Genomic DNA, 17,923 nt, shown 5'->3' on the forward strand with positions numbered 1-17,923 from the left:
AGGTGGCAGTGAGCAGCTGGCCGGTGATGGGTAGTTGGGTGGCTGTGGGTAAATGGCAGAGCTCTTCGGCACACATCATGTCCTATAACCTTTTATTCTGCTGCAGTGGCCCAGGCAGATGGGCTTCACAGAGCTCCTCTCTGGGTGGCTCATAGCTGCTGCTTTCTGAGAGCCGCTGCACCAGTGCACCTAAAGTTCTTCTTCCCACTAACAGTGGGAAGTGAGAACCTAAAACCCAACAGGGCCAAGAACCAGTGGAATGGACAGACTAGCTGTGGAGCAGGGTTGCAGCCCCTCTGCAGAGCTCCATCCAGATCCATATTTCCCCCTGAGACATGGGGTCTGGGCAATGGTAAGGGCCCTGAGTATTCCACTCTAGCCTCACACAATGAATATAACCAGGCCCAGAGTGGGCAATAAGTTTGACAGAGTGGCACAGCAAAGGGTGTGGACCCAAGACTTGACCCAGCAGCATTCCTTTATGCTCCAACACTATATGCCTCTCTGCCTGCACATCTTGAGAGGGACCTTGAAGGCCACCAGCCACCCAAGCTGGAAGCCTCCCCGTCTTCATGCACCCAGGTCCTATCATGTGGTACCTTGAAGGTCTCCTCCAGCCTTCCCACCCCAGCCACCCTGCACAGCAGCCAGAGGCCCAGCACTGCTGACTGCTGCTCCTGGGGACAATACCAGGCGCTAGCCCCCAAATGCTCCAGGAACTGGCCCTGCAGCCTGTGCTCAGACCCAGGACTGTTGGATACCACAGTGGCAATGGGTTGTTCTGCAACTGCACTCCAACATGGTACTGTAGCCACATGCAGCCAGCGGGCACTTGAGGTGCAGCTAGAGATGGAGCAGCCGCAGTTCAATCTTAACCCATAACTGACTTCATTGTAGGCTGCCGTCTGCCACATTGGACCCTTGGACAGCCCAGCTCAGCCCTGTGGAGGCTGTCTGTCCTAGATAGTGTCCACCTGACCTCTGGGCTTTTGCGCAGGCTGGTTCCTATGCTTAAAGGGAATGACCTTCACTTGACTTTACACTCACAATGAGGCTCAGCTGGAGGCTGCTTCCACTGCACACTGCTGATCAGGCTGTTCTTCCCTCAGCCAGACCCTTCTGGGCAGTGGAGCTGGTGGGTACCACCCCAGCTGGCCCAGGCTGTCACTCATTCCGCACACATCCACGAGGAGCAGACACTGGCTGCCTTGAGGCTGGATATGCACTGCTCTGTCCTAACAGCAGCAGGAAATTTAGAGAGCCACTGGAGAGGAACCATGACCAGGGCTTAAGGCTTCCCCGTGAGCCCTGGGTCTGAATGATGTCTGTGTTCCCATCAGGGACTTGATGAATGTTATAGAGTTGGCTGGATGAACACTTCTGTCGGGAGGTGGTCATGGCTGCGTCATGGCAGCTGTGGGCATGCCTGAAAGGTTTCTTTCCAGGAAGCAGTTTGTGCAAAGACGCTGTGGGACGTCCTAGTTCCATACCCCATGAGTCACCCAGTTCTCTGTTGCCTTCAGGATAAAGTATGTGTGTTCCCAAACCATTCCTACAGCCTTACATCTGCACAGGCCTTGAGACTTTTCTATAAGACCTTGTTGACAAGTGGGTAAACTGAGTTCTGGTGGGAAAAGCATTTCCTGGAGGTCACAAGCAGGAATGGAGGCTCAGACCACTGAACTATGGACTGACTCATTTGAGTCCCAAAGCAGCTACTCTGCCAGCTCTGCCCAGAGGTACCTGCACCATGGTTCCCTCAACATCTGTGTGCTCCATTAGCATAAACACTGCACCAAGAGTGCATGCAGCAACAAAAATAAATAGAATGGACACCTAGGAATCCAAGCTCATGCTTGGATTTCAAAGTCTACCAATACATGACCACTGACCCATTCAGAGTGTATCGAGAACTCTCACCACTTAAGAGCAAACAGACAAATAACCCAACTAATGAAATAACACAAACTCCAAACTGAAGTCTCCAAAGAAGATACACAAATGGTCAAGCTTGTGAAAAGGCACTTGATGACACTAGCATTAGGGAAGTCAAAACACCATGAGATTCCAACTGACACACACCAGGATGGCTAAGATCAAGATGGCGCAGCTACAGTACAAACCAGACTCAAGTGGTTGAACACAGTTGCTACCTGACTTGGCATCTGCTCCTAGGTGCATGTCCGAGAGGACAGAAAATGTCCATGCAAAACTTGAGCATGAATGTTCAAAGCAGCGTTACTCGCTGTAGACAATGTTGTTGTTATCACCAACCCCAGGCCCATAAGCAAGACGCGGCCCGTGTGTACAATGGAAGATCACTCAGCAATAAGAAGGAACGAAGCCTGATGCACACCGCAGCACAGATGAACCGTGAAACACTGTCATGTGAAATAAGCCAGTCACAATCAAAGGCACACTGAACAACTCCATGTCTGTGAAAGTCCAGAGTAAATAAATCCACAGAGGGGCAGAAAGGGGGATTAGAGCTTGTCATGTGCTGGGGGCACCAAGGGGGCTGGTGAGCAACGAAAATTTTAAGGAATTTCTTTTTGGAATAATGAAAAATTGATTCGAATTGACAGTGGTGATATGGCACAACTCTGTCAATAGACTAACAGCTACTGAGCTGCAGACTCTCAGTAGGGGAATTTATGGCCTGTGATTACATCTCAATAAAGCTGTTTTTAAGAAAGCTTAAGTACTCACGTTAGCACAAAAGCAAGAGTCTCCAGGAGCTCAGGGCTGACAAGCTGTTACATGTTTTCAAAGTCTACCAATACATGACCACTGATCCTTCCATGGTCTCTCTCACACCTGCCCATCATGCTGAGGGACCCCCAGGCACTGCCCTGGGTGCTGTTCTCTTGATGCTTTCAACTTACACCCTTACAATCCCAGAGGCAAAGTACTCTGCCCGTCTAATTAATTCCCAATACTCTCCTGAGAACGTATGCAGCGCAGGACTTTCTCCCAGGAGAACGTCCTTTCTTAAGGAGAACTGTTAATCATGGATTTTAATTTCTTAATACGTTGGTCAGGAACCACAGCTGTTTTCGTATTCAAATCACAGTCACTGGGGAATAAGAACCCTACAGGCATGAGCCTGAGGTCATGGGGTGAGGAGGGTTCCAGGTGTCAGGGAAAACCTACAAGACCTACCAAGAAGACCAGGTCAGGAAGACACGTGGGTAGTTTGCAGAACACAGTGATACCCTCTAGCATGGGTCTCCACCTCTGTTCCCATCCCTAATGCTTCAAAGGAGGAACCCCGGTTGGCTTCAGGGCGTGCAAAGCCTTGCTCTGGCCAGCCTTGAACACATTCCCCAGCTGCTGCAGGATCTCGACCTTGTTTCCACGGCCATATTCTAACAGGCCTCAACCTCCCATCAGCCCACGTCTCACACCAGCCTCACTGCCTGCTGCCATAGCCTAGACCCTCTGAGGCCTGTGCCTTTGATATCTGGAGTTGCTGGACCCCTCCCAGGACCTTCTCCATGGGGTCCTGGAGTCAGGGACTGCCATGGAAAGTTACTTGGCCTCTGAACTCACCAAGTTGGGATATGACAATGCCTGCCAGGCAGTGGGTGGACACTTAGGGGACTCTGTGTCTACCTGCTTCTCAGAGCTCCTGTTCCCTCATCTCCATGTGGCAGTGGGCAGTATGTCCTGCAGTTATATGGTGGGGATGAAACCTCGGCATAGAGCCTCCAGGCTGCAGGAGCCCATGGGATGTGGGTAGCAATAGCCCTGCAGAGCTGCAGCAGAAGACACCATGGCTGCTGCTGCGCACAGCTGGCCAGCCCAGCTCTGCAGGAGAAGCACCAGAACCTAGAATCTCTCCACTCTCCACTGGCCAGGTCACCTGAGCCCTTAGGACTTGCTCTCCCAAAAGTTCCAGCCCTGTGGAGCTCTCTCCCACACGCCTCCAGCTCAACTGAAAGCATCAGCAGACTGGAACAGCATCCCTCAGAGGACAGCAGAAATCTGTCTCCCAGACTTACCTCCCACGCCCACCTCCAGCACAGCTTGGGGCCTGGAGACATCACTTACAGCTGTTGTCCTGGATTCTGGATAGCAGCTGCCTGTCCAGGCTCATTTATTCACCTGACTCAGCCTGGCTCCTCAGTGGTGCCCCACACATTAGAGAATGGGGGCCTTAAAATAGCTCACTGGAGAGGCTGAGATCTCTCACAGCTGACCCTCCTAAGCCAGAGATGTGAGATGTAAAGAAGCCACAGGAGGCCTGTTCCCCACCACCCTCTGGGATGTCCCAGGAGAACCACACTGGCCCCAGCCACACTCCCCTCCTGTTGTGTGGGTGTCTCCTGCCCAGCTTACAAAGGTCAGGTGGGGGCAGCAGAAACCAACTGGCTGTCCACACTACTTCTGGTCACGAAGGGACTGTGTCTAACCGTGCATCTCACTGGGGCCAGTTCGTAGTCCCCTGCACGGGGCAGATTCAGAGGAAGGCAAGAACTCTCCTTCCAAGCATGAAATCAGGGAAGAAGCCCCATTATCTCATAGCCAACACAGACTCGTCAGCCACAGCACACACTAGCCACCCTGGGCTGGCCCCATGGCGAGGGGGACAAGGGTGGAGAGCCTTCATTTCAGCCCATGGAATGCTTTCCTGGTCTCTCTGTCATTTCTACTGATGGCCTTTCCGTGGCCTGTGGCAATGTGTGGTGCTCAGTCCCAGGCTCCTAAAGACCTGCAACTGAGGCCGGTGGAAAGGATCCTTGGGAAACCTTCCCTCTTTGAGTCTTACAAAATATCTTAATGCTTCTGAATTAGTTACCATTTTTAAACATATGAATGCTAAAAAGGAAAATCTCTGCATCTCTAGCTTATCTTGAAAATTAGAAATCAGGCCAGATGGCTGAGATCTGATGAGTCAATGGACAGCTGTCCCCTTCTGCAGGGACCCACACCCCATGTGCCACAGTCCCTGTCTAGCCCCACACTCACGTCTGAGACCCGTGTGTGCTCCTGGGCACTTGGGTTGCAAACTGTGTTTAAACAAGGAATCTCCTGTCAGTGCAGAAATGCCCTGTTTGCAACTAACAGAAGACATGGTGCATGCTGGGACCCCTTGGGGTATCCAAGCCCCATGATGATCATAGTGGACGTCACAAACCACGAAGTCATCTACTTTCCTGTGGGGTCATGTGTTGCTCAGTGTTCCACGGGACTTTGGTGACATGGTTTCTATTTTATGTAGGCAGACAGTCAACTCTAGCTGCTACCTCTAGCCTGCCTTTTTTTTTTTTTTTGACACTCAACTTTTCACCGTTCCTGTATCGTGGGCCATCAGGACCACAGGACAAGCGTGAGACAGAACAGCCAACTGAACAGCCCTTTATGAGTCAGAGAGCCCACGTCCCCTTTCCAGAGGTTTCTTTGGTGTCCACACCCCCATCTCTTATACTTGAAAACCCAAACACCCTCACGGGGAGGGTGATGCCCCAACAGGTTTTCAGGTACATAATGCTGACGCAAACAGGAAGAGCAAGGGTGCAGGTCACTCTGGCTGCCTTTTGGGCTTCTACCACAGTCCACCCCAAGATCTTCTCTCAGAAAACACTGCCTCCCCGACTGCACACTCCACCCGCCCTTGCACTCGCCCAGCGGCGGCACTTACTTCATGGGTTTGAACAGTGCTTGCCCGTAGTTCTGGAACGTCATGATGAGCTTGAGCTGCGTGCCCCCGGACTTCATGGCTGCAGGGAGGAGGGAGAGAGAAACAGGGTCACTGGCTGCCTCAGGCCCCTTACTGGCCCTTATAGGGCCTGAGGGTAGATGGGCAGGCCAGCCCAACACTCTATCCTCCAGTCAGCTGGGATCCTCTGGCTGAGGGCCCCTCCCCATTCTGCCTGGGAAGTGGGGGGCTTCAGCAATGATGTACCCTTGGCTAGCGCAGGCTCCCCCCTGGTCCAGCTGTGGGAGCTGGGTGGACTCCTGCTGATTCCAGCTGGAGGTCTCAGCAGGAGTGTGCGTAAGTGTGTCACAGCACCAAGGGCCTGGTTTCCAGCAGGGATGGCTAGGTTGCTTACCTGCTAGCACAGTTATACACACACACCCCTACATACACGCATACCCTTCACACACCCTAATACACACACAAACTTACACACAACACCTATACATTCCTAAACACAAGCATATATATATATATATATATATATATATATATATATATATATATATACACACACACACACACACACCCCTACACATATTCCACACATGCATGCACTGCTATACCTGCGCTGTGCACACCCCATTGTGGCCTGGAACAGAGTGGAGATTCTCCAGCAAAAGCTCCTGGGATTTGCAGGAGATTGCAGAGTTACTCTAAGGAGATTATAAAGACCCTTAGGTGGGAGGCCCCTCTGTCATCAGGACATGATGGGCACTCATTTCCAGCATCTCATCAGCTCAGAAGGATGAAGAATTCCCCAAAGAACCCCTTTCCTGACCTTAGATTTTCCTTTCTGCTAATGGAGCAGCAGAAGGAAGGACATTTTCCAGGTTGGGGCCACAGTGAAGGCCCCGGGCCACCAAGATACAGGGCTGGGAAGGGAGTCACCCTACAGCACAAGCTGGCCAGGACGATGCCCACAGGAGCTTGTCTAGCCTGTGCAGAGGCTTGTCCAGTGTGTCCTGTGTCCATACTGCACCCCGGCCACACGATAATGTCACAAGTGGTGTCTAAGAGCCAGGTGTGCAGGCTACACATTACGAATCGCAAGATGACTTTAGGCTGCTGGAGGCAAGAGGCAAAGTGGGTATGTGCTGGTGCCTGAGGGGTGGCCTTTCTGGGAGGAAGGAACACAGCTGGCACTACAGAGGCAGAACAAACACATTGTCCTTGGAGGAAGAGAGCTGATGCACTTGGGCCTGAAGAGCTGTTGCTGCCGCCCACTTCAGTGTCGGTGGGGCCCATGGCAGGTGAGGGCCCTATGGGGTTCCCAGGTGCTCACCTGGCAGCTTCAGGCTAAGGATGGAAGCTAGAGCCCGGGAGAGGTTGGGCTGGGGCAATGGCAACAGAGGAGGGTGGGCATGGAAAGATGGGGGTTCTGAGGAGCACTTTGATGGAATGGTGTGGGGTGTGGAGATGTGACCAGGATGACCCTTGGGTCTCAGATAGAGCCATTGTTTGGCTGGAATAGAGCAGAGACAGAGAAAGCCCAGTTAGGTGGGGAGGGTGGCAGCAACCTGGGGGAGATGCAGGTGGGCCAGCAGCCTGAGGTTCTGAACACTTCCCACAAGTGAGAAAAGCCTCAGGCAGCAAGGTCACCTGGGGGTAGAGTGCAGAGAACAAGGTGTGCACCCGTGCTTATTTAGGGGGAGAAAAGGCCAGCCAGGGTTGAGAAGCAGTTGTTGGCGGGTGGGCATGGGGGGCGCAGGCCATGCTGTAGGCAGGAACCTGCTCAGAGGAGCAGGTGAGATCATGGCAGCCCGGCCTGGGAACTCTGGGGACCCCAAGGGGAGGGGAGTAGACAGATGTGCTTCCCCTGTCTGTTCCTTCATGTGGCTGATTGGCATGTATGTGTGCTACGAGGACAGGACCTGGAGGGAGCAGGGCCAGTGTAGGGCCAGGTTTTGCTGGTGGTGGCCACAGGCATAGGGCAGGATGCCAGCAAATGGGTCAGTTTGTAGGTTTGGTGGAGAATAGTCCAGGGGGCTCCCTGTCGACCCTGAGGTTGGAGTTTGCTCAGCTTTCCTAGGCTGGGGCACCCTAGAGGGGAGAGACCTTCACCTTTCCAGCCTCAGTTTCCTCTTCTGCTAAAGGGGGCTCAGGAGGCCTGCCCAGCCTCTTCACAAAGAAGGGCCCCAGGCTGGGAATGTGCATGGTGCTACTCTTAGGTTAAGTGGGGGACCTTGCTTATGAGGCCACTTGACATTGCAGATGTCATGCAAGGTGCTTGACCCAGACCTGACCTGGGCCCAGCCTGGCATACTCCTGGGCAGCACTGGCCACTGTCCAACAGCTCACAGTGTGTGATGGGCTGGGTGCTGCATCCAGAAGATGGGCTGACATCTTGGCTCTGCCAGGCCAGTGCATGGTGTGGTGTGAGGCCATCCCTCCCAAACACAGGAAGGGACTAAGCACCCTGCATGGAACAGGTGCACTGTAACACTGCAGGACGGACTACAGTCTCACCCTCCTAAACAGAACCAAGGAACTTTCAGTAAGCACAGCATGGTGCTTACTATTTATAATCGGAACCATTTTCTTTTAAAAACTCGCGAACACAAAGCATGGGTTTTCAAACTCGAATGCGTAGACAGGCACCCAAATCCCTTGTTATCTCTGGGGAGTAGAATTCAGATGACTTTAATTTCCTACTTTTCCTTATCTGTGCTTTCTAGATTCCTACAATGAACATTTACTACATTTTTCATAAGATGAAAAAAGAAGTGATGATTAAAAAATTAGTGGCCCGATTAAATCCCATTTGATGTTCCCGTTTCCATTTAATAACCAGGGTTGCTGGATTTAATTATTCCTGCCTGGGCCAATCCGGGACAGCACATCAACTCTTTCCAGGGCTTGTAATCCTGGTTTTTAAAATAACCAAATATTATGCAAATCTGGTCAGTTTAATCATTCTTGTCTGGAAGCGAGGCCCATCTGCCTTGCCGTTCCTGGCCCTGTATATCACCAGCTCCCTGTAACCCCCATGGGGCAAACAGATGACTAGTATAAATGGATTAAGCCTCCGGTGGACCCAGGTGCAGGCCCCAGGTTCAAGAGCAGATGGAGATGCCCTCACTGATAGGCCTCCTGCTTTGCAGTCCTAACCTGCCAGGCTGGGCCTCAGGAGCGTCTCAACTTGGCAGAAATTCTAAAAAGGCCCAAGGCCAGGTGGAGATGGGGCTGTCCTGGCACCCACCCAGTGCACCTCCCTGGAAATTCTTTATCCCAGAATGAGACCCAGACCCAGGTGACTAGTCCACTGAATCTCCACCTGATACCTTCTCTCCATCTCCTTCTGTGGCCACACAAATCCAGGCCACACCCCACCCAATCAGCACATGCATCAGAGCCCTGCTGGCCTCTAGGTGGTGTAGATGCCTATGCTCCAGCCACTTTCCCAGTCCTCCCCCCACCCCCGGCTAGTCCCACCTTCTGCAGACCCAAGATGACAGCTCTGCATCTTCCCTGGCATCCCTGAATAGAAGGGTTCCCAGACGTGCTTGAACATGCATTGCTGATTGTTATATTTCTGAGCGCATCATTCGCTACACACATTAACAAATGCTAACAGAGTGCACTACGTGTTCATTCACAATGCCCATTGGCACCATAAATCCTATGACCCCTATGGGCATGGGCATTTTGCTTATGGTCTTTCCTCAGAATATGTCAGAAGGAAGGAGATTTTCGCATGTCCTGAAGAACCCTGAGAAATTCCTTAAGAAGGTAAATTCTATAAATGCACAGTTGTCGCTACAAGAATACTAACGCATGAGTTGCCTGTGTGACCGGCAAGCCAATCTCCAGAGGCTCTAGCACTCTGCTAGGAACTCCCCAGACGAAGGACAAGGGCAGCCCTGGGTGGAGAGACTCACCCCAGTGTGAGGGAGGTGGCCAAGGAGCAGGAGCTGCCAGGCCCAGCTCTGCCATGTGTGCAAACACAAGGCCACTCCTCAGTGCCCACAGAGGACGGGCAGTGATCGTGTGCAATGCCAGAGCAGCCCAGCTCAGCACTTGTTTTCCTGTGGGAAACCAATAGTCTCCCCGTTTCTAACAGGAACCCCAATTTTAAAGGTCCCTCTCCTGACTTTTATAAAAATGAATTCTATTTTTTAAAGACCTCTGGACCACACAAACATGTCCATGTGTGAGAGGCTGCCCTGTGGCCAGCTGGGCCTCCAACAAGGCCACCCTTGGCCATCTCCTTTGAAAGGTGGAACAATGGCTGTCCTTTGGGTCACAGTCAGGTGGGTGGTTCAACTGTTTTTCAGTCTAACTGCCTTGTTTTAAGGGCAGGGTGCAGACTCTCTCTGAAAGATTAATTAAGACTTGCTCTGAAAGGGTGGGCTCACGTTTGGAGAATGTGACACCCTGTCCTTCCTGTCCAGCCTCACATGTCCCTGGGTTAGAGAGGGGGGTCTGCCATGTGACCCGGACTCTGGGCATTCTACGGAATCCTTTATCCCCACTGTCCTTGGGCCCATGGAAAAGGGTGTGGGGTGTACCCACCTTGCCACCACCTCGCCAGCAGCAGCTTCAGGAAGAAGCTGAGCAGGAGCCAACACCAGTTTTCGGCTGGGTCTTTGTGCCCCCAAATCCTGCTGTGAAGCCAGGGTGCTTCAACCCCAGAGGGCGCAGCCCCATCAACACAGTCCAAGACCCCTGGGCACACACTCCAGGCCTGCTTCTGTCCAGCTTCCTCCAGCTTGAAGTTATCTGTCACACTTGTCCTCCAAGCCGCTTATTTTTGGGGGTGGGGTGGGGGAAGTAACAGTCACTTGAAAAGGAAGCTACAGTGCTGCTCAGTGGAAGTCATGTCCCTCCATGCAATAGGAAGAGAATCAGCCTGAGACCACCAGCACACAACTGTAGGTTCTGGAGGTATCTGAGGCTGCAGCTGCAGCCTCTGATCAGCACGGAGAAAGTGGATGCCAGGGATGTCCCAAGTCCTCACCAGCGAGGGCTTTTTCTCCTGGCCCTCAGGCTGATAACTGGAGGGAGCTGGGCAGGGGCCAAGCTGCCTCCTCCCTGAACCCTGCAGCATGCTTGCAGGGCTTGGTCCTTTTAGGACACCTCAGGCGCCTCCAGCACTGGGTGTTGGTGTTGGCTACCTGGCATCTCCAGGTCTCTCTGCAAGCTGAGCCAGACCCTGGGGCTGTGCCTTGCAGCAGCAGGTGCCACCTGTCTAACTAGACAGGGCAGCTGTGCCCAGCCCCCCATCCTAGGCAGCTCTTCCCGGGCTGCCCCAGCCAAAGGCCTTTTGTTCCTCAAGCTTGCCGACCAATTATTCCAGAGTCTAGCTGGATTTGCCCTCCCCTTGGCAGATCAATTAGCAGGAGGGCTTCTGTCCTGGGAAGCAGGCTTCCTTTGTTCAGCACGCTCTCCCACCCTGGGCTTTGTCCTGACCTGGATGGAGCAACTGTGAAGTCTGCATCTTAGGCCCCAGGCTGCCTGAACCCTCACATGCCAGAGCACTTTTTTTTTTTTTTTAAAAAAAGCAATTCCAAGTGCAGAGTAGTTAATTGTGTCATTTATTTTTTGCATCCATAATTGTGCATGATAGAGATTTAATTATCGTGGCCCAAGCAGAAGGCGCAGCAAGTCTGACCTAAAGCTGAACAGAGGTGGATAAAGGCTGAGCCTCTTCAGAGGCAGCAATGGCCGGTACCAGGCAGCCAGGAGCCTGCTATAAATGACCCTCTGTGGCCACAGACAGCTGTGCCCTAGGCCACACAGAGCCTCCAGAACCGGATTGAGTGGTTCTGAAAGAAGAAATTTACTGGAACTACTGTGAGGAGAGGGCTCAGGATCTCCTGCACACTGATCTCCATTACAAACAATATTGCTGGCTCACACTCAATAGTGACAGGAACAACCTGAAGATTAAAGTAACCGCCCCCCCCTCCCGGTGAACAGAACCCCAAGCCAGAAGTAAGTGCTTCCAGGGCAAGCCTCTCCTCCTGAAGGCTGCAGTTCCCTGGCTGTAGAATGGGGGTGGGAAGGCAGGGCTGACTTTCAAAGGCTCCACCTGCTGTTGGTCACTATGCAGCCAGGCTGTGTTGGGCTCTGCCACAATGAGGGCCCAGTTGGGCTGGCTGCCTTGAGCAGCTGGGTGTCCATCAAAACCTCTGGCTTGTAACACCCAGGAGGACCCTCCCAGCAGCTAAGGCTGAGTCAGGTTGGCCAGAGCAGCTACCTCCAGGAGGAAGTGTGATCTCCAGGGACATGGCAGGGTGGTCAGGCCAACTCCTATTGGTGGCTCCCGGCAGAGCAGGATACTTGAAGGGCCTGGACACCTGGAGGGGCTGCAGGGGTTTTCTGTTGGGCATCAGGATTTCCTGCTCACTCAGGGGGTGGGTCTTTCCAGGAGGGTGAACTCATGGTGGGAACTCCAGAGCTGAGGCTGCAGGTTGAGTGAGGCCCTGGGAAGGTAGGTGCTTGCCTAGTCCTGAGCTCCTAGGTGGGGGACTTGACTCACCCTGAAATGCTGCTGCCATATGGAGACCCCTGCCTGGCTCGCTCTGCTGGATGCTTGTGCTAATGCCTGCAGCCTCTCTGCCGTGGGGCAGGAATCACCCCAGAGAGGTACCACAGGACATTTCTTCACAACCCTGGGCAACAGCGTTTGGAGCTTTTGATGAGGATGCGCAAGGGATGTATGCACTACAGGACCAGCTGGGTGAAGCTGGATCTGTGACCCTCTGAGGAACCTGCATCTCCATTCTGGGAGAATAGCACTGGCCACCAGGTCAGCCATCAGCTTCTGCTCCCAGAACATCCAGGTCCAGTCAAGTTGTTCTCAAATGGTTTGTTTTAGACTCAGATGGCAGGTCCACAGAACCTAGGCTATGACGCCCTGACTAGCAACTTCAGATTCTAATCACAGCCACCCCTCTGGCCGGAGTGCTGCCTCCTGCCTCAGTGACAGGGCTGTCCATCACTCCATCCCCTCAACACCTGCTGGCACCTGCAGAATGATGTTTCCCTCCTGTTCCCAATGGCCCTTACCCCAAAAGGCAGAATTAGAATCAGCTTGGTCATTGTGGTCTTGGAAAAAAGGGCATGAAACCCTCCCAGGCAGCCCTCAGTACAGACCAACCAACGTCCAACCAGAGCCTGGGGCTGGGGTCCCCTGGCAATCAGCACCATCCACTGCACTGGGATGTCAAGAGGCCTCAGCCACTGCCTTCTGGGAGAGCTGGGCCATCCTATTGAGAGGGATAAGGATACCCAAGGTGGGCAAAATTGCTGGTGACCTGGGGGCCCCAGCCTCTCCCTGCTCTCTGGGTTCAGATCCCACATCTCTGCACAGGGTAGGATCCAGAGAGCATGTGGCTGATTGTCCTTGAGGGAATATGAGCTGCAGCGGATACCAGGCCTGCTGGCCATGGGGACCACAGCCCTCCCTCCACACAGCCCTGTCTTGCAGCCTTCTGAAGCACACTTCTATTCACCAAGAGTGTGGATGTGCCCTCTTGATGGTTGCAGGGTCTGCAATCACATTCACTTCTCAGAGGAACCTGTATCTGTCTATAGTGACAGCTTCTCATGGACTCACCCCAACTCCAACTCCCAAGGAAGTAGCCTAGTGAGCAGAAGATTCCCAGGAAATCTGCTGGATGGACCAAGTGGGTTGACCCAATTGGACATGTCTTTAACAGCCCCATCTATTTTCTGGAGCAGGTGACATCTTCTGAGGCTGCCTGTAAGACAGTCCCTGTCATCCACAAGAACAGCTCCCAGCTCAGTGGAAGCCCCCCCCCAGTTTTGCAAGGTATGGCCTGGGGTGAGGAGTACTCAAGAGTCTTCCTGGACAGCACAGGGGTAGAAAGAAGGATCACTTCAGCTCTCCACTGGTGAATGACCCAGTGCTGGGGAGTTGTGAGGCCCGACTTCTAGGGCCAGGTGAGAGCCCTAGAAGGGCCAACAGTTCACAGAGCCACAGACAGCCTCTAAAGAGGCACCTACAGGCCAGTGAGTAACTCCTCATTGCTCTGTGTCAGCAACTGGACAGAAGCCCAAAACCAAGAGAGCCCTTTCAGCAGAACTGCTTTTGAGACACATGGAGACAGGGCCTGGAACTGCAGCCCATAACACGTGCAGAGGCCTGCCCTCCACCTTGGCTATGTGTACCAGGACCATCCCTGCAATGCCCCAGGCCTCAGCCTGTCCCCACTACCTCCCAAGCCACAGATGACTAATGAGACCTTCACATAACCACCTAAAAACCATGGCATCAAGCCTCCATGCTCAGGACTGCTTCACATGATTCTGGGAATCAGACATTGAATAGCTTTTCTGTCTGATTCAGCAGATCAAAGCACTTGATCAAAGTTGCCTTCAAACTGCCCTACCCTAGATGCTCAGGCTCCGTTTGGAGGGAGTGGGCCCTGGTCACTGCCTGACAATGGAGAATCCCAGGAAACCCTGGCTGAACCTGAGGTTCTGGGTGCTGGCCCAGAACCACAGCAGCAGCCTCGGGTCTCAGCTGAGTCGTCTGCTGAAGCTCACATGCATTAAAGCAGAAAGAGTCCTGGCTGGAGGAGCTGCAGTTACCAGAGATGCTCCTGTCCCTCTTACTGTCCTCACCATGCCATGGAACAGGAGTATTTCCACTGCTGTGTGCATCCCAGGCCCCCATCCATCCCAGAAAGTGAGGCTCCAGGAAGGAGCAAGCTTTCCTAGACATCCAGGAGTGCAGGCCTGGCATCCCTCAGTCAGCACACACGACCGTTGGAGGCCAGACACCTACCTACACTGGTGATCTTCTGAGAGCCAAGGTCCTGCAGCAGAGCTTCGATGGCTGGGTTGTGTCTGGAGTACAGTTCGTAGCGGTTGATGCCAATGTGGAATTTGAGCCAGTTGGGATAGGAGTCCAAGGCCACCTCCCCAGTGGGGAGCAATTCTTCACCTTCAGCACCTTCACGTGGCCTACAAAAACAAAGATGTCACAAGTCAGCCAGAAAAGGAGTGTGCAGGACCATGAGGAGCCAGGGGAGTTGGATCTGAGGCTGGATTTGTGACTTCAGTTTCCAAATGCAGGTTTATCGGAAGGTGCCTCCCCCTCGAGAGGACCCTGCAGTGTCTGCACTTTCCTCCGGGGCTGCGGTTCTACAGCTAATAACACACCGGAAGGCCTGTAATTCCTATTTACCTTGAGAGACACCACAGACGGCTATAACTACAGCAAGTCCAAACCCAGGGCGTCGGCGCTATCCCTGCACGTCTACCCTGGGGTCGCTGACACTGCCCAGCAAGAATGAGGTCAGCCAGGGTGCAGGGGGCTGCTGCCCTTCCTAGAGCATAGGAGAAAGAGCTCTGACTGGGACCTAAAACCACTGGCACACCCCATGGGCCAGATGCCTTCCCTAGCTCTCAGATTTTGTCCTAACAACTGGGAGGAGGAATGAGATAGGAGCTAAATCTGATTTTGAGGAGAACAGCTTTAGCCGGGGAGCAAGGAAGCCTCCAGCACTCACTCCAGTCCAGGCTCAGTGGAGGATCCCACCAACAAGGCCTGTCCTGCTTCTTTGGTCATAGGGGTGTCTGGAGGAAGAGCTGACCTCTGCCTGCCTGCTGGGCTGCAGGGTGAGTGGAACTTTCTTAGCTCTAATTCACTGACAGGCAAGCCCTTTGGGTCCCAGTTCTGTCCTTTGGTGGACACAGAGGGTGGGCTAGAGGCCTCCCAGGAACCTCCTCCTAGCCCACTTGCTCTGTACTGACCCCTCCCCATGGACAGCCATAGGCTGGGACCATTCGTCTGATGTGAGTTTCTGAGCATTGCCTTGAATCTGGCCAGCAAAGCTCAGGGGCCACCAAACAACCTCATATGTAGGTGCAAAGCACAGGTTAGGGCCTGGTCAGATTTCAGGTAGAAAGGGTTTTGCTGAGATGTTTGGAAGCCTAGTCTTTCGTCTGTTGCTCAGGTAACCTTTGCAGGTAGCTATTTGTTCTGACCTTGCTGGTAGTTAATATTTCACTGCTCTGGGCCTGAGCATCTGTTTATTTGGATCTGTAGAGCTGAGGGAAAGACTTTGGGGGAAGGGTTCAAAGCAAGGCAATTCAAACATCCTGGGGCAGCTTCTCTCTTGTTACAAAGCTGTGGCTTCTCTGCAGATGGCCCAGGGCAGCTGCTGTCCACACCCTTCTAGGAACAGCCTCTGTGCTGCACCTAGCTGCTGCTGGCACACACTCTTCTGTTAATTTTTGTCCTTAGCAACTGGTTTTAAAAGACTCCAGGGCTTTTCAAGGTGTCCACCCAGAACAGTGTCATCAAGCATCTGAAAGCTGGCAGCCCAGCACCTTCTTGGGGGGAAAGGAGCCTCACCCACTAGCTCCCTGGTTCTCTAATGCATTCATTCACCCATGCCAGAAACTAGGGCTAGCCAGCACTCTTTCCTGTAAGTGGAGCACTGGGCTCCCCTGGCTCTAGTGTCCAGCGCCACTTCCACCCCAGGGCTAGGGAACCTCCCAAACTGCTGCTCCTTCAGGGAGGAAGTCATCCTAGAGACAAAGGCAGATCCAGAGCAGGAGGCGGGCTGCCCCGCCCACCAAGCACCCCATCCCTCTTCCACGGGTCCCTGAGCCTTCCTACACAATAATACCCCCCTGGGAGTGGAGAGTATTTTCCGTAGTGCACCTTTATCCTGAAAGGGTGAGTGACTCCCTCAGGGGTCGGACCTGCCAGCCCCACCCTGGTCACCCTCAGTCCCCGCTCACCAGTCCGGGTTCTCAGCTGCCTTGGGGTTGAACCTGATATCGCTGTTCACATTAAACAGGACGTCGTCCTCTGTCAGAGGCGGAATGGCCCCGCGGTAGAGCGGGTGCTCGAATAATCTGGCCAAGAGGGAGCCCTCCCTGCTGGGGCCAGGGGGCGGCGCGGACCGCCAGGGACCGGGGTCTCGCAGTAGCGGCTTGTGCGCAGGGTCGCGCGGCCGCGGGTCTCCAGGCTCCTGCCCTTTGGAGGCGCGCTCAGCCGGCTCAGCTGCAGGCGGCAGTTTCTCCAGAGAGTGGGACGTGAGGTTGGAGGCAGGGTCTGAGCTGAAGTCCTGCAGGATGCGCAGCGTGTGTTTGTTGGGCCAGCCCGCGTCGCCCGCGGCCGAGGGCTCCCCCGGGCGGCCCGTGCCTGGGCCCAACCGGGCGCAGCCGCCTCGGCCGCGGGCTGAGCGCAAGAGCAACCGGGTTCACCAGAGGGCCGCTCGGCGCGGCGCTCCAGCTTGGGCAGCAAGTCCAGCACGATGTGCAGCGCGCAGGCCAGCAGGAACACCATCAGGATGAGCACGCGGAACCTGCGCACCAGGATCATCTTCATGGCCACGAAAGCGAGCGGGTCTGGGACTCGGGCGCCCTTCGGGAGCGCGCTCCACTCGCGCTGCTCAACCGCTGCTCGACACGAACGCGGCGCCGCCTCGCGGGTCAAGGTCCATTCGGTGCCGAGAAGCTACCAGCTCCGGGGCTGTCCCCGGGCGTGAACGACGTGGAAGATATCCGCCACCAAAGCGCCAGCTCCCCAGGCCATCTCCGGGCCGTTCCCTTTCGGCCTTTCGGGAGCGGCCAGCGGTTGTCGTTCGAGGAACTGGGATCGCGGGTGGCAGGGGGCGCAGCCAGGTGAGGCACCTCGCTCGTAGCGACCGGCGCAGCTTCTCTCGAGTCGCGGCCGCTCTCATCAGGCGCGCAGGGCCGGGACACAGCTACCTATCTCCGCCCGGGTGCCACGCATCAGATCCACAGAGCGTTCCTCCCGGCGGGCTCAGTGGGCCACGCTGGGTGCCCGGCGGGCGAGAACGCGCGAGGCTCCTTCCCTCAGGGCTTGGCTTGGTCAGGCTGTGGCCGGAAGACTGGACCGGGGTGAGGGTCGGGAGGGGGCGCACGGAGCGGCCGGCGAGGCCGGGCAGGTGCAGCGGGTGTCCCAGAGCGCAGCGCCCGCACGGCCGAGCTCTCGGCGCCCCGCGCCGGGCCGGCAGATATCCGACCGCCGCGGAGCCGCCCCCCGCGTCAGCGCCCGCAGATTGGCGGAGCCGCAGCCCCGCGAGGCACTGCTGGGCCCGGTCGCTCGCTCGCTCTCTGCTTTCTCCTCCCCTCGGCCGCGCCCCGCGATGCCGCTGCAGCTCCGGGCCTTGGAGGAGAGGGCGCTTCCTCTCCAGTTTGCAGAGAGACCGAGAGGCTCCAGCGAGGACCGCGGTAGCGAGGGCGACGGTCGCCGACTCTGTCCAGAGG

At 54.8% G+C, this 17,923-nt stretch overlaps 1 protein-coding gene across 1 annotated transcript in view; it reads right to left on the bottom strand.

The window, feature by feature from the left end:
• Fam20c (FAM20C golgi associated secretory pathway kinase) overlaps positions 1–17,917 on the bottom strand; it is a 52,972-nt gene extending 35,055 nt beyond the window's left edge. Inside the window, 4 exon segments of the mRNA XM_015502089.2 lie at positions 5,645–5,723; positions 14,460–14,638; positions 16,427–16,829; positions 16,832–17,917. Of these exon segments, the coding sequence (XP_015357575.1) occupies positions 5,645–5,723; positions 14,460–14,638; positions 16,427–16,829; positions 16,832–17,018 (848 nt within the window). The 5' untranslated portion in view covers positions 17,019–17,917.
• Positions 17,918–17,923: the final 6 nt, after the last annotated feature.

The sequence above is a fragment of the Marmota marmota genome, unplaced genomic scaffold, assembly GCF_001458135.2.
Source record: "Marmota marmota marmota unplaced genomic scaffold, marMar, whole genome shotgun sequence".
NCBI classification, from domain to species: domain Eukaryota; kingdom Metazoa; phylum Chordata; class Mammalia; order Rodentia; family Sciuridae; genus Marmota; species Marmota marmota.